This window comes from Salvelinus fontinalis, chromosome 26 (genome assembly GCF_029448725.1).
Source record: "Salvelinus fontinalis isolate EN_2023a chromosome 26, ASM2944872v1, whole genome shotgun sequence".
Lineage (NCBI taxonomy): Eukaryota > Metazoa > Chordata > Actinopteri > Salmoniformes > Salmonidae > Salvelinus > Salvelinus fontinalis.
The window spans coordinates 21,411,882-21,427,831 of NC_074690.1; the positions used below are offsets into that span (position 1 = coordinate 21,411,882).

Below are 15,950 nucleotides of genomic sequence, written 5' to 3' on the forward strand. Positions count from 1 at the left end.
TTTCACTGTTAGTCTACACCTGTTGTTTACGAAGCATGTGACAAATAAAATTGCAATTGATTTGAAGTAGTGTCACCATTTCCATGCATCCATTTAAAATGTATATTTGCTGCCATCTAGTGAAATAAAGATGTGAAATCACATCTAGTGAAATAAAGATGTGAAATCAAATCAAAGTTTATTGGTCGTGTACACAGTTTACGGTAGCATGTGTTATAGCGGGAGCAGCGAAATGCTTATGTTAATTGCTCCTAACAATGCAGTAAAATGTCAAACAATTAAAATGCAAGGGGAAAAAATACAAATAAGACAAGAAATCAAGAAATTTATAATGGCGGGACAAATCTGATTACAGTTTTTCTTTATCGCGTTGGTACTATTTTCACAAGTATGTGGTCAAATTTTACAACTCTTAGTACAAAACTCAAAACAGATCATAAAAAAGGCATCTTTAAGCACATTTTCAATTGACTAAGTACAACACACAAAATCACACAGTAACTTTTTCACCAAACCTTTTTTATTTATTTTATTTCACCTTTATTTAACCAGGTAGGCTAGTTGAGAACAAGTTCTCATTTGCAACTGCGACCTGGCCAAGATAAAGCAAAGCAGTTCGACACATACAACAACACAGAGTTACACATGGAATAAACAAACATACAGTCAATAATACAGTAGAAAAATCTATATACAGCAGGTGCAAATGAGGTAGAATAAGAGAGGTAAGGCAATAAATAGGTCATGGTGGCGAAGTAATTACAATATAGCAATTAAACACTGGAATGGTAGATGTGCAGAAGATGAACGTGCAAGTAGAGATACTGGGGTGCAAAGGAGCAAGATAAATAAACAAATACAGTATGGGGATGAGGTAGTTGGATGGGCTATTTACAGATAGGCTATGTACAGGTGCAGTGATCTGTGAGCTGCTCTGACAGCTGGTGCTTAAAGCTAGTTAGTGAGATATGAGACTCCAGCTTCAGTGATTTTTGCAGTTCGTTCCAGTCATTGGCAGCAGAGAACTGGAAGGAAAGGCGGCCAAAGGAAGAATTTGCTTTGGGGGTGACCAGTGAGATATACCTGCAGGAGCCCGTGCTACGGGTGGGTGCTGCTATGGTGACCAGTGAGCTGAGATAAGGTGGGGCTTTACCTAGCAGAGACTTGTAGATGACCTGGAGCCAGTGGGTTTGGCGACGAATATGAAGCGAGGGCCAGCCAACGAGAGCATACAGGTCGCAGTGGTGGGTAGTATATGGGGCTTTGGTGAAAAAACAGATGGCACTGTGATAGACTGCATCCAATTTGTTGAGTAGAGTGTTGGAGGCTATTTTGTAAATGACATCGCCGAAGTCGAGGATCGGTAGGATGGTCAGTTTTACGAGGGTATGTTTGGCAGCATGAGTGAATAATGCTTTGTTGCAAAATAGGAAGCCGATTCTAGATTTAATTTTGGTTTGGAGACGCTTAATGTGAGTCTGGAAGGAGAGTTTACAGTCTAACCAGACACCTAGGTATTTGTAGTTGTCCACATATTCTAAGTCAGAATGCATTTGCATTTAAGAGCAGTTGGAGGCCACGGAAGGAGAGTTGTATGGCATTGAAGCTCATCTGGAGGTTAGTTAACACAGTGTCCAAAGAAGGGCCAGAAGTATACAGAATGGTGTCGTTTGCGTAGAGGTGGATCAGAGAATCACCAGCAGCAAGAGCGACATCATTGATGTATACAGGGAAGAGAGTCGGCCCGAGAATTGAACCCTGTGGCACCCCCATAGAGACTGCCAGACAACAGGCCCTCCGATTTGACACACTGAACTCTATCAGAGAAGTAGTTGGTGAACCAGGCGAGGCAATCATTTGAGAAACCAAGGCTATTGAGTCTGCCGATAAGAATCTGGTGATTGACAGAGTCGAAAGTCTTGGCCAGGTCGATGAATACGGCTGTAATGTCTCTTATCGATGGAGGTTATGATATCGTTTAGGACCTTGAGCGTGGCTGAGGTGCACTCATGACCAGCTCTGAAACCAGATTGCATAGCGGAGTAGGTACGGTGGGATTCGAAATGGTCGGTAATCTGTTTGTTAACTTGGCATTCGAAGACCTTAGATAGGCAGGGTTGGATAGATATAGGTCTGTAGCAGTTTGCGTTTTGAGTGTCTCCCCCTTTGAAGAGGGGGATAACCGCGGCAGCTTTCCAAACTTTGGGAATCTCAGACCATACGAAAGAGAGGTTGAACAGGCCAGTAATAGGGGTTGCAACAATTTTTGCAGATCATTTTAGAAAGAGAGGGTCCAGATTTTCTAGCCCGGCTGATTTGTACAGGTCCAGATTTTACAGCTCTTTCAGAACATCAGCTATCTGGATTTGGGTGAAGGAGAAATGGGGCAGGCTTAGGCGAGTTGCTGTGGGGGGTGGAGGGCTGTTGATCGGTGTAGGGGTAGCCAGGTGGAAAGCATGGCCAGCCGTAGAAGAATGCTTATTGAAATTCTCAATTATAGTGGATTTATCGGTGGTGACAGTGTTTCCTAGCCTCAGTGGGCAGCTGGGAGGAGGTGCTCTTATTCTCCATGGACTTTACAGTGTCCCAGAACTTTTTTGAGTTTGTGCTACAGGATGCAAATTTCTGATTGAAAAAGCTAGCCTTAGCTTTCCTAACTGCCTGTGTATATTGGTTCCTAACTTATCTGAAAAGTTGCATATCACGGGGCTATTCGATGCTAATGCAGAACACCACAGGATGTTTTTGTGCTGGTCAAGGGCAGTCAGGTCTGGAGAGAACCAAGGGCTATATCTGTTTCTGGTTCTACATTTTTTGAATGGGGAATGCTTATTTAGATGGTGAGGAAGGCACTTTTAAAGAATAACCAGGCATCCAGGCATCCTCTACTGACGGGATCCTTCCAGGATACCCGGTCCAGTTTGATTAGAAAGGCCTGCTCGCTGAATCGTTTTTGGGAGCGTTTGACAGTGATGAGTTGTGGTCGTTTGACCGCAGACCCATTACGGATGCAGGCCATGAGGCAGTGATCGCTGAGATCTTGGTTGAAAACAGCAGAGATGTATTTGGAGTGCAGGTCAGTTAGGATGATATCTATGAGGGTGCCCGTGTTTACGGATTTGGGGTGGTACCTGGTGGGATAATTTGATAACCTAATCAGTGTTTCATCTATAAATATCTTTCATATAAAGTAATTGCCTTTCACAAAGCAATGCTAACAATAATTTTCATATTATTCTCTTCTCGTTTGTTTAAAAACGTTTGACCATCACTTAACCCAACAGCGCTTAATGGTTAATCACTTAACCGTTTGGTAAACCTATAGATTTTAAACTGGTTTGTCTACAATATATGGATTTAGAGAATTACAGAAATAAAAAGTGTAGTTGTAAAGTATTGTAATGCATGCATACTGGCGGCAGAGAAGTCAGGCGCAGGAGAGCAAAGACTGTGTTACAACGGTGCAGTTTAATAATAAAAATCACAGTGAACAAAACAATAAATAAATACAATGGGACGAAACCCTTCGCACGCCAGACATAACGTGCACAAACTCTTACAATCAACAATACCGGACAAGGACATGTGGGGAACAGAAGGTTAAATACACAACGTAATTGATGGGATTGAAACCAGGTGTGTGGGAAGACGAGACAAAACAAATGGAAAATGAAAGGTGGATCAAAGATGGCTAGAAGACCGGTGACGTCGACCACCGAACTTCGGAGGAAGTTGTGACAAGTCTAAACATCTAAATGATATGTATGATACATGATAACTATGCATAATGTATATTGACTTTGAGGGTCCTGTGTAAGAATTTCCACAATTTGGTGTCAACGAACAGGATCAGTGATTCCACCTGTGGAGCATCTCAGTGAAGGTCTGCGAGGGGGATACCGGTGCTGCATTCCCTAGTGGGAAAGCGTAAGGGAATTTCCCTTCTGATCAAAAAAGGTGACGTGGACCCGCCTGGACCCGCCTAGACCAGACTTCTACTGAGAGCTGCCTGGGGGAAGATACCCGATCTGTGAAACTCAGAGGGACATGTCTTCCGAATTTCAGTAAGTCAATTTAAATTAATTTGTATAAAAAAATACTAATAATGAAATCAAGGCGAGTAATGAATAAAATGGTACCCATAGCCTTATAGAGAGAAAACGATTCACTAGTGTTATGAGAAAACTATAGCGAAGGCTTAACGGTACCATGGAAAGTCCCACTAACAGCGGTCTGTAAGCATTTATAAGAAATGTCTATGTGGTCTGCAGCCACTACAACATAACATGAGGTACACTACTGGTCGAAAGTTTTAGAACACCTACTCATTCAAGAGTTTCTTTTCTTTCTACATTGTATAATAATAGTGAAGACATCAAAACTATGAAATAACACATATGGGATCATGTAGTAACAAAAATGTGTTAAACAAATATATTATAAAAAATATATTTTATATTTGAGATTCTTCAAATAGCCACCCTTTGCCTTGATGACAGCTTTGCACACTCTTGGCATTCTGTCAACCAGCTTCATGAGGTAGTCACCTGGAATGCATTTCAATTAACAGGTGTGCCTTCTTAAAAGTGAATTTATGGAATTTCTTTCCTTCTTAATACATTTGAGCTAATCAGTTGTGTTTGTCAGAAGAGAACTGGAAAAATGTAAGAGTCAAAAAGAGAAGAGAGAATGTAGAAATACAAGACGCAAATTAAGGAGCGCAAGCAGCAGAAAGAACGTCAGTAAAAAAGTAGCCAAGATGAAGACGATGAAACAAGCTGTAACGGGCTTCCTCCTTCTCCTCATCCGAAGAGGAGTAGCAGGGATTTGACCAAAATGCAGCGGGTTGTGAATACATAATGATTTAATAGACAAAACGGAAAAACACGACAAACACTTGAATAATTACAAAACAAATAAACGAATGTAGACAGACCTGGACACGAACTTACATACAACGTGAAGAACGCATGAACCAGGAAAACAGACTACATAAAACGAACGAACTAACAAAAACCGGAACAGTCCCGTGTGGCGTAACATACTGACACAGGAGACAATCACCCACAAACAAACAGTGAGAACCTCCTACCTTAATATGACTCTCAATTAGAGGAAAACGCAAAACACCTGCCTCTAATTAAGAGCCATACCAGGCAACCCAAAACCAACATAGAAACGGAAAACATAGACTGCCCACCCAAAACTCACGCCCTGACCATCACACACATACAAAACAACAGAAAACAGGTCAGGAACGTGACACAAGCAGCAGTGATGACAGCAATGAGGGCAGAAAACAGAAAAGATATGAGAAAGAAGACCTCCCCGGGAATGTATCTGATACCCCAATGGTGGTGGTAGCATGTTGGAAATGGATAGACCGTGTGATGTTGATGAAATTAAGGCAATAGTGGGTGATGTCACTGACCCAGCAAAAGATGCTGTAAAGTTTGAAGAAGAGGTAAAAACAATCATCTCCATGTACAACCCCTCCACCAGAGAAGTTGAAGAAATACTCTGCTGCTGTTTAAAATTTATATGGAAGGACTTTAAACATGTGATATCGCAATGTATTAGTGGCTAATCGTGGTGACCAGCTGGATGCAGTGTTCACCGCTATAAAGGCTGCTTTCCCTAAACATACAGAGTGGCAGAACCATATCCTCTACCTGTAGATAACGTAGATAATGTTATAGATCAGCTCCCACAGAACTGGAAAACTCAGTTCCCACCAGTTTATTATCCAAATTTCAGTAATTTGTGTTACAGCTTAATATGTCACATCTCACAATCACACAACTTTCACATCCACATTCACTTAGTACTATTCCCAAACACACTCGGTAATCTCCTCATTACCCCATGTGCATCTTCAACGATTCTCTTGTCGTTACTTGCTATGCACCATATGTATCATCAACGGTTATCTTGCCGCTACTTGCTCTCCATATGAATTACACCCGTATTCAAAAATACACAACCTGTCAAACGTTTTTACTTTATTTTTACTACTGTTGACTGCTTTTCCTTCACTCTGTGGTCCGACTCATCCCAAACCATCTCAATTTGGTTGACGTCGGGGGATTGTGGTGGCCAGGTCATCTAATGCAGCACTCCATCCCTCTCCTTCTTGGTAAAATAGCCCTTACATAGCCTGGAGGTGTGTTGGGTCATTGTCTTGTTGAAAACAAACGATAGTCCCACTAAACCCAAATCAGACGGGATGGCGTATCGTGAAGCATTTATTTGGGCTGCAATTTCTGATGCTGGTAACTCTAATGAACTTGTCCTCTGCAGCAGATGTAACTCTGGGTCTTCCTTTCCTGTAGCGGTCCTCATGAGAGCCAATTTCATCATAGCGCTTGATGGTTTTTGCGACTGCACTTGAAGAAACTTTCAAAATTCTTGACTGATCTTCGTGTCTTAAAATAATGATGGACTGTCATTTCTCTTTTCTTATTTGAGCTGTTCTTGCCATAATATGGACTTGGTCTTTTACCAAATAGGGCTATCTTCTGCATACCCCCTACCTTGTCACAGAGGTTCTCTAGTGCTTATTTTTCACTCTCTCTCTTCCGTTCCTGTTGTTTTTGCTGGTAGCTTTCTATCTTCTATCTTTGATCACACCTTTTGATTACACATAGGATAGATATGGAAATGTATAGATTTTCTGTAAATTGTTGTGTATTCCCTAATGTGAAAACTGTAATTTACAGTAACTTACAGTACTGCAGCACATTACTTTCAGCACTTCTAAGGGCGATTTGAAATGCGTATATTGCATTGTTTGCTATTTGGATTAACTTGTAGTTAAAATGACCAAATTTAAAATATATCATTATGTTGTGTTTTGGTGATTAAACCAATGGTCTCATTACATTTCACTGTGACCAGTGTAACCAGTTCAGTTTGTACTAAGAGTTGTGAAAGTGTACCACTCAGTAAACCGTTTGTTCACAGTTTAGCTGATGAACGCACAACTCCGTTCTCGCAAGACAAGTTCGCAATACTCATCTCAGTCTCAATATACGGAGTTGGGCGTTCCTCAGCTAACAGAGTTTAGCTGAGGAACGTTCGCCGTGTAGGAACTAAAGTGGAGCTATCTCCGGAACTAAAGTGTTCCATTTTTGTTTCCTGATTGGATACAATTAATAACCGGACCAAACAGTTTAGCAGCCACGCATTACGTTTTTCAAGCATTATTTTGTTTTAGTTATATTAAGTAGCGAGCTACCTTAGTTCTTAACAACTCACTGAAATAGCACACTTCGTTTGTAAGAGGCACGACTGATATTTTTTCCGATAAGAAGAACATTTATATTTAGGCTAGAAACTTGAGGCTGACTTAGCAGAGCCGGATAAATGAATCTAGCTAGCTAACGTTAGCTAGCCTAGCAAGCTGTGTTTAGCTATAGCTACGTATCTGTCAAAATGATCATTGAGTGAAGATTATTAATGGACAGATCATACCTCATCTATTTGTGGATAAAATATACATATGTTATATTCTAATATTCAGGAAGGAAGCTATTTAGTACAGCATATACAAACAAAATGCCAGTAGCTAGCTAACGTAGTGAATAACTTAACGTACATATTCACTATATCATATTCATGTATAGCTATGCAGACTTTTAAATGTCACATGCTAACAACAGCTGTATTTCACAGGTCTTCTACCATAGAGAAATCCTGATTGCCAAGCCATGATTCAGGTAGAGGCAGGAGTCTACATCGGGGCAGCATCTGACCTGAAAGATGCCCAGGACCTGACCAATGCTGGCATCACCCACATACTCACAGTGGACTCAGAGCAGCCAGCTTCACCTGATGGGCCATTTAGGATGAAGTATGTCTATTCCCTGGACGAGTCCTCCACAGACCTACTCAGCCACCTCGATGACTGCATACGCTTCATATGTGATGCTTGCGAGGCATCAAAATCTGTCCTTGTGCATTGGTGCGTGAGACCTATCAAATCCTGAGTTATTTAATGCATATCATGATGATAGTCTCACATGCATTTGACATGCAACGCTGTGTTTGTGTTTTAGCCACGTAGGGCAAAGTCGGAGTGCGGCGGTGGTGACTGCTTACTTGATGAAATGTCATAAAATGAACTTCGGCGATGCCTATGCCAAACTCCAGAAACTTAAACCTGATGTAAAGTAAGCAAAAAAAGCTGTGATTTTATTATACCATTCAACTGCAGGGTCTGAATTGTTCATGTTTATTAAGGACACGTTGTTACTTAAAGGAAGTACTGTTATCTTGGTCAACTATGTCCATTGTAAAATGTATTTAATTCATGTTTAGGATGAATGAGGGGTTTGTGGACCAGTTAGCACTATATGAGTCATTGGGTTGTGAAGTAGATGTCACCCGCCCCCAGTACAAGCAGTACAGACTCCAGAAACTCACAGAGAAATACCCAGGTATATCCTGCTGCTTTCCTCACCTCTTCATCCTTTCTGTTATTTACATTTAGCAGACGCACATTTTTCACCTAGTCGGCTCGGGGAATCGAACCAACACCTATTTGGTTACTGCCCAACATTCTTAACTGCTAGGCTAACCTGACACCTTTTCTTTCTTTCTTCCTGTTTCAAGACTGCTGTAGTTTATTTGACTGTACCAGGGGACGTTACTCTGTTTAACCTAATTGAAACATTCATCCATATGAATTGAATTGCTGCCAGCTCTGTTTTGTAGAGATCCTCTTAAGACTGTTATTTATCCTTGACGCAGAGCTTCAGAATGTCCCAAAGGAGTTGTTTGCAGTGGACCCTTACCTAAGCACCTGTTCTGAGGTGGAATACAGGTGTAAAAAGTGTCGGTAAGGGAACTGAATGAGTGAATAAATGAAGAATACACACACACCCTACGGTTTCAGATGCTGAACAGAGACTGAAGTGAGAGTGAAAAATAAAGGCTGCCAGCAAGCAACACAAATGTTCTTCATGTTCACCCTCTGGTGTTACCCCCTCTGTCTTCCCCTTTAGACGGACACTGTTCCGCGCTTCCAGTATCCTCAGTCACACTATTGGCAATGGACCGACTGCGTTTGCGTATAAGAAGATGAGTAACCTACCGAGTGGGGACCAGACCCAATGTACCTCCTACTTCACTGAGCCTGTCCAGTGGATGGAACAGGCCTTGTTAGGGGTGATGGATGGACAGGTAAAAATGACCATTCGCTTTCAGATGGAATAGTCGTACTTAGTTAATGCTGGCATGGAATATTCTGACATTTTGTTCAGTTTAAGTCAGTTTTAGTCACATTGTTCAGTGTAAAATGAGAATGCATATTTATCTTGGCACAATATAACAGACTTACTGAAGCGGCTCTACTATATTTAGCAGATCAATTAATAAACAGAATTCAAACTGAATGATAGGTTTGTGGGGATGAAAACCTACAAACGAGACTCCTCGATGACCACATTTGAGAATAATTAACTTAGCATTTACTTGTTATATTTAGTGTCTTCTAAGTATTTAAAAAACAATTTTTTAAATATATATATTTTTATTTTATAGATCTTGTGCCCAAAGTGTAGATCCAAGTTGGGCTCATTCAGCTGGTGTGGGGAGCAGTGTTCCTGTGGGCGATGGGTGACTCCAGCCTTCCAGATGCATAAAAACAGAGTGGATGAAATCAAACACATCAGCATAGCCACACTCAAATCATGAAAATGTAAAAATGATTCACATCTGTAATAAATTTCTCAGAATAGCTGTCTCCATCTTTCTATGTCTACCATTGATGGTTCATAGATATTGTAGGTTACCTAGACTATTTCTACTACTTGCATATTGATTGAATGAGTAGCCTGAAGGCAATTCCACGGTAACAGTGACACTGAGACTCAGATTTGTCACTTTAAAATGTATGTCAAACAATAACCAATGATTGCCAAGTTAAACAAATCATAGAACTCTATGCACGTGAACTACTCTTAACAATTTCCACTGAACATTTTACATAAACATATTTACTTGAAAAACAGTTCAGATGCAGTTTGGCAACAGAATGACGGTTTGTGTCATCATTCTGTTACTGAACTTTGCATCTTCAAGTAATTGTATTTTTGTAAGATTTTCTGTGGAAATTGTTGAAAGTAGTCCTTGTGAGTGGAGTTGTATGGTTTATTTAACTACGCAATCATTGTTTTTTGTTCAACATTTAAAATGACATTGAGTGTGCCACTGTGGAATTGCCCCTAACAAGATGGTATTTATTTTTCTATATTGCATGCAACTGAAGCAGATTGCACAAACGGTTGATGAGTTTATTATTTTTTTGCGTTGCTCGTAACTTGTTTTGTACATAATGTTGCTGCTACTGTCTCCTATGACCGAGAAGAGCTTCTCAACATCAGCACCGGGATTGCTCACCTCAAACTGGACGAAGAGTTTTTCTTCAATGAGTCGGACGCCAGGGCTATACTGTTGACACCCGGCCCTGTGATTCGCTGGAGAAGGAAACTGAGATTTCGAGGAAAAAGATCAGGGTGCCTTGTGAGGTTATTAGTGATCAGTGACCTGGCTCGCTCGGCTCATCAAAAAGAGATGGCTCTTTTGGCTCCTAAACAGCTCTTTAAAAAATATATGTACATTTTATATTCCGGGTCACGGCACCAATGTAACAGTATAACTTTAGTACGTCCCCTTGCCCCGACACCGGCGCGAACCAGGGACCCTCTGCACACATCAACAACAGTCGCCCACGAAGCGTCGTTACCCATCGCTCCACAAAAGCCGCGGCCCTTGCAGAGCAAGGGGCAACACTACTAATAGGTTTCAGAGCAAGTGAAGTAACTGATTGAAACGCTACTAGCGCGTACCCGCTAACTAGCTAGCAATTTCACATCCGTTACACTATTACACGTGGATTTAAAGTATAACTTTTTAATGTATATTAACAAAGTGCATATAAATGTAACAGTTCAATATGACTACAGTCTGAACAACATAATAATAGAATATTGCACCATATGAAAGAAAAATAAATAACAATTTGCAAAACTGCAGCATCCCACTGAAAACATTAAACTGGTCCCTCTTTTCTCTCTTCTTTGTTGCCATGTTATAACCAGCAGCACACAGCAATGCTGACCATATTTTGCTTTTATGAGAGATTTGCATTCAGAATTGCAAGCTGCCCCACTTTCGAGGGGCTGATGAGGTTTCTTCTCTCAGTAATTATTTGTCCCGTTTTCGAGAAGACCCTCTCAGAAGGAACGGATGTGGCCACTATGCAGTCTCCCTATCATAACTTTAGTAAGACATGGGTAGACAGAGGCCTTGTTCTTCCACCAGCTCAGAGGATCTGCAGATCTTTCTCTCCACTGATCTCCACAGTGACCTGCTCAAAGGGTTCCAGGACTCTGCACACCTCCCATTCCTCTTGGGTCAGAGCATCAACAGGTGCATTGACAAGGGCCAGGGTAGAGATGATGGCATTCTTTGACTCAAGAAACCACTTCAACAAATAAAATGTTGAATTCCACCTTGTAGTGCAGTCTTGATTTTACAGCTGTATCATCGAGAGCATGCTGACGGGTTGCATCACTGCCTGATATAGCAACTGCTCGGCCTCCGACCGTCAAAGACTCCAGCCACCCTAGTCATAGACTGTTCTCTCTGCTACCGCACGTATGTGACTGTCAGTTATGCGTCAATGGCTGTAAGGGAGTCAGGTGCAGAAGAGCAGCTATTGGGTAGCCAACGGAGCCTTTTATTTAGGCGAACCAAAAGCACATGGCAAAGTGAACACGAAATAACAATACGGGTTAACATAACCCAGCGCAACAGACTAACGTGCGCATAACATGAAACAGAATAAACAGTACCACACAAAGACATGGGGGAAACAGGGGGTTAATAAATACACAACACATAATGAGGGAAATGAGAACCAGGTGTGTGGGAAAACAAGACAAGACAAATGGAAAATGGATCGGCGATGGCTAGAAGACCGGCGACGTTGACTGCCGAGCCCCGCCCGAACAAGTAGAGGCATCGACTTCGGCAGAAGTCGTGACAGTGACAAATAACATTTGATTTGAAATAAGTATCTCTCTTCCAGAATACCTTTCTCTATATTTCTGTCCGTCTTACCAGTATTTCTACTGCTCACATTATTCAATGGAATGATTATTATTAGCATTTTATGCCCCCCATATCATAATGCATTGGCATTTTGAAGAAGCAGATCTCCAGACATGTACTGTAGATGTTTGCGTCAGTGTGCGGCTACTAGTTCAAATAACCTTTATCACTAGCAGGCGAGACCAGCTGGGAACTGTCATGTTATGTAAATGTCCCATCGCGGGCTCCGTACTAATAGCAGGACGTGTATTTATTCATTTATGGTATTTATAGTGGAGAGTTGACGGCAAACTAGGAAATGTGAACACTTTGTTGTGACTCTTTTGATAATTTCTAACATTAGAAATGGCAGAGTTACGTTTGGATTTAGACAGTCATCTACAATATGGGCTATTTGACAGCGATTTAGCCGATATTTGCATTGATCATGATGGCGAATGGGGTAAGTGCGATTCTTATTACATAATAATAGCTGTGTTGTAAACACAACGTGCAACTTCATTGACTGTCTGGATATAAAGAATATGCTCTACGTTATTAAATATAACACACGTTTTAATGCTCAGGTGAAGCAGTACTTGTTTTGACAGAGTGTCAATAAGCAACTTTCCCCCTTACTGTATTTTGTTATGTATTGAAGCTACTTTGGAAACTCACTGGTCTCTTGCAACATTTTTACAGGCGTAATGTATTAGAATAGATACGTTGGATTCTTTCACTGATCTGTTCCTGCTTGCAACATTGTTACAGACATCAACCTGTTTAAAGAACTTGAAAACCTAAGTGATGCAGAAGAACTGCTTCAAGAATTTGAGTTCACACCACCTGATGAAACAACACTGCAACAAGAGGTATTACATCACATTACCCCTCTATGTAATGCGATGTGTTATTATCCTACTAGGCTACATCTAAAATCGTTGGTAGTAGTAGCTGCCTAACCTACAATCAGTCTTAGTGACTGAAAGTGACAGCTAACAGACTGCATGTTTCTCAGGTGAATGACATTAATCTGTTACAATGGAAATCCTTCGCCAGTGGAGATACTGACGGTTGCTGCACAGGTAAAAATCACCAGGATTGCATCACTTTCAGTTGAACTATAATAGCCAAGCCAAGGCAAAGTAGGCTGAGTGTAGTCAACCATCAGAAACCCTACTAGAACCCTGTGTCTTCCTGGTAATAGATTCAAATCTCATACAGGAAACACACACCCACACTGTAAAGGGGATTTTCCGGTGAACAGAAAGGAGAGCATTCGTTGATAATATAAATAAAACAATCTATCCGGTTTATAGCAAGATTTCAGGGTGAACACATCCAGAGCCGAAGCAAAGAAAATGTCTCTGAGAAGGCCCTTATATATTAATTACACTGCACCAAATGTTCTGTAAACACCAGCCTGAGAGGCTTGTAGGAAGTCACAATATAGGCTGACAGAATCACACAGTGTCACAGATGCAGGTAACTGCCTAAATAAATGAAAGACCTGAGTAAACGAGGGATACAAAGTATATTGAAGGAAGGTGTGGTTCCTGAGTTAATAAAGCAATTAACATCCCATCATGCATAAAAATGCCCAGTTGCCCATTATTTTGGCTACAAGACTAGAAGTAGAGATCTCAGTGACTTTGAAAGATGCGTCTCAAAGGAGCATAGGGGGTTTAAAGGGTGTGTGTGTGGCTCAATCACCAGATCTCAACCCAACTGAACACTTATGGGAGATTCTGGAGTGGCACCTGAGACAGCATTTTCCACCACCAACAACAAAACACCAAATAATGGAATTTCTCATGAAAGAATGGTGTCACATCCCTCCAGTAGAGTTCCAGACACTTGTAGAATCTAGGCGAAGGCGCATTGAAGCTGTTCTGGTGGCTCGTGGAGACCCAACGCCCTATTAAGACACTTTATGTTACCTGTACATAATGAGTGTGTCCTCAAATCCAGTCTGGCATCAAACTTTAACCATAACATTCAACACTGGCAGACATTTAATACTGGCAGACATTTAATACTGGCAGTTAAACAGGAACATCAGTACTTGCAACAGATAATTTTTGAAAACGACTTAAATAAATATGATATTTAGACATACATTTTAAAGTCACAGTTAACCCTGTGTTGTTCATTGAGCAGTATCCGGTACATATCGGACTAACATAATCAATGGGGGCCTCCGGTCGCTAATTCGTCGATGATTACTACAAGTTTAGATACCTGGCCAGATTAATTTAGACATCTAAAAAATGTTAGCTGACATGGGCTATTTGAGTGACTGACATAGCAACAGAAAAACGGTTATGTACAAAGTTTTTTTTGTGTGTGGGGGTGCTGGAGGAATTGATCCGTGGGAATTGATCCTACAAAAGGGCCCATCCCTGCCCTAGTCAGTAGACATTATGTGGCTGTCTTGGGCGTGGGAAGGCTGAACCTGTGAGGCCCCCAAACTGTGTTGTAAGGTCAATCACACAGGAAGTGAAAGAGGATCGGCAATGTGATGCCCCTGTTTGTCAATTGAATTGAGTTCTAATTGTTTCGTTGGCAGATGTAGGAGTGCCTGGGTCCTCCCTATCATCTGGATCTGCGGTTAGTGATACCTCCTCACTGTCACCACTATCCCTGAAAGTAAGATTTCAATTCGCTCAACACTCTCCCTCTATGCGTAAATAGTAGGCTAAGTACTGGCTACTCTCACTAACTTCTGTCTTGTGCATGCCTATGCGTACCAGCAGGAAGATGATGTGTCTATGCAGCCTTTACCGACTATGTTGTCTCCTGAAAAGAAAATACACAAGCGAGTCAGCCCATCTCCCAGAGGTGAAACGTCTCTTTGATGTACATGTCACAATATGGTGGATATCTTCCAAAAAATTATTGAAAGTGTCTGTTTAGTTGTATCATAGTTCACCCCTGTATTAACCAGGGGGCTCCCGAGTGGCACAGCAGTCTAAGGCACTGCATCTCAGTGCAAGAGGTGCCACTACAGTCCCTGGTTCAAATCCAGGCTGAATCACATCCGGCTGTGATTGGGAGTCCCATAGGGCGGCGCACAATTGGCCCAGCGTCGTCCGGGTTTGGTGGGGGTAGGCTGACATTGTAAATAAGAATCTGTTCTTAACTGACTTGCCTAGTTAAATAAAGGTTAAACAAATATATATACAAAAACACTTACTTATTCTCTTACTCTTTTCCCACCAGCCAAGCGAACCGCCCACCCAAACCAGAGGGTGTCCATTCAGCCCAAACTTCCCCCCTCTGTCCTCCTCACCCAACCCTTGGCCCCTCTTCTCAAAACCAGGACCATTGTCATCCAGCCCGTTGGCCTGCAGACTGTGGTCTCAGTGGTCAAGGATCCACCGCATGTGACTGTCCATGCTACTGCACCCACTACTGGTGAGATTCTGAACTTTCATACTTTAACTCTACTCATGTGTTATCTTACAATGGAATAGTATTTAGTATGTCTACTATTATTTGGAGGGGTTTGAATAGTGTTCTGCACAGTTTTGTTGTGACGAATGCCCCTTTATATTGGTGGGTCTTATTCACTGAAGTAATTCAGGTTATATGGCTTCCTGGGGGTGGGGGGGGGGCTATGGATCTGTCCCAGTTCGAACTATGTTAGTCACATGCAATATCTCAGACCCCACTGGCCCGATTTTGACGAAACTTGGGGGAATGATGCGTTTTGCTATAGGAATCATCTGGAATTCCAAACTTTGAACAAGCATATCTCTTGCCCCATTTGAGCTACGTCATGTAATTTTGCACATATATGCATTTTTTCATGACAGAAAGGTTACCCATAAGGACCTATAAACTCTGTCGCA

At 41.6% G+C, this 15,950-nt stretch overlaps 2 protein-coding genes across 11 annotated transcripts in view; both read left to right on the forward strand.

Moving 5' to 3' along the window:
• The first annotated feature begins 7,134 nt into the window (after positions 1–7,134).
• Positions 7,135–9,739, forward strand: dusp12 (dual specificity phosphatase 12). Of its 2 annotated transcripts, none has more exons than XM_055883017.1 (7): positions 7,135–7,284; positions 7,675–7,963; positions 8,058–8,171; positions 8,320–8,438; positions 8,752–8,839; positions 9,006–9,183; positions 9,544–9,739. In XM_055883017.1, the coding sequence occupies exons 2-7, from the start codon at positions 7,710–7,712 to the stop codon at positions 9,694–9,696; spliced, it is 906 nt and encodes a 301-aa protein (XP_055738992.1). In that variant the 5' UTR covers positions 7,135–7,284; positions 7,675–7,709; the 3' UTR covers positions 9,697–9,739. The 2 variants fall into 2 exon arrangements, with proteins under 2 accessions (XP_055738992.1, XP_055738993.1); XM_055883018.1 differs by having other exon boundaries at positions 7,135–7,277.
• Positions 9,740–11,907: 2,168 nt separating this feature from the next.
• Positions 11,908–15,950, forward strand: part of LOC129823911 (cyclic AMP-dependent transcription factor ATF-6 alpha-like) — a 45,052-nt gene continuing 41,009 nt past the window's right edge. For 2 of the 9 annotated variants that reach the window (XM_055883008.1, XM_055883010.1), the window contains exons 1-6: positions 11,909–12,559; positions 12,868–12,968; positions 13,115–13,181; positions 14,666–14,745; positions 14,850–14,937; positions 15,319–15,513. In XM_055883008.1, the coding sequence (XP_055738983.1) occupies positions 12,463–12,559; positions 12,868–12,968; positions 13,115–13,181; positions 14,666–14,745; positions 14,850–14,937; positions 15,319–15,513 (628 nt within the window). In that variant the 5' untranslated portion in view covers positions 11,909–12,462. Of the gene's footprint in view, positions 12,560–12,867; positions 12,969–13,114; positions 13,182–14,665; positions 14,746–14,849; positions 14,938–15,318; positions 15,514–15,950 lie in introns of those variants that run through there. The other 7 variants (XM_055883011.1, XM_055883012.1, XM_055883013.1 and 4 more) reach the window with 7 other exon arrangements.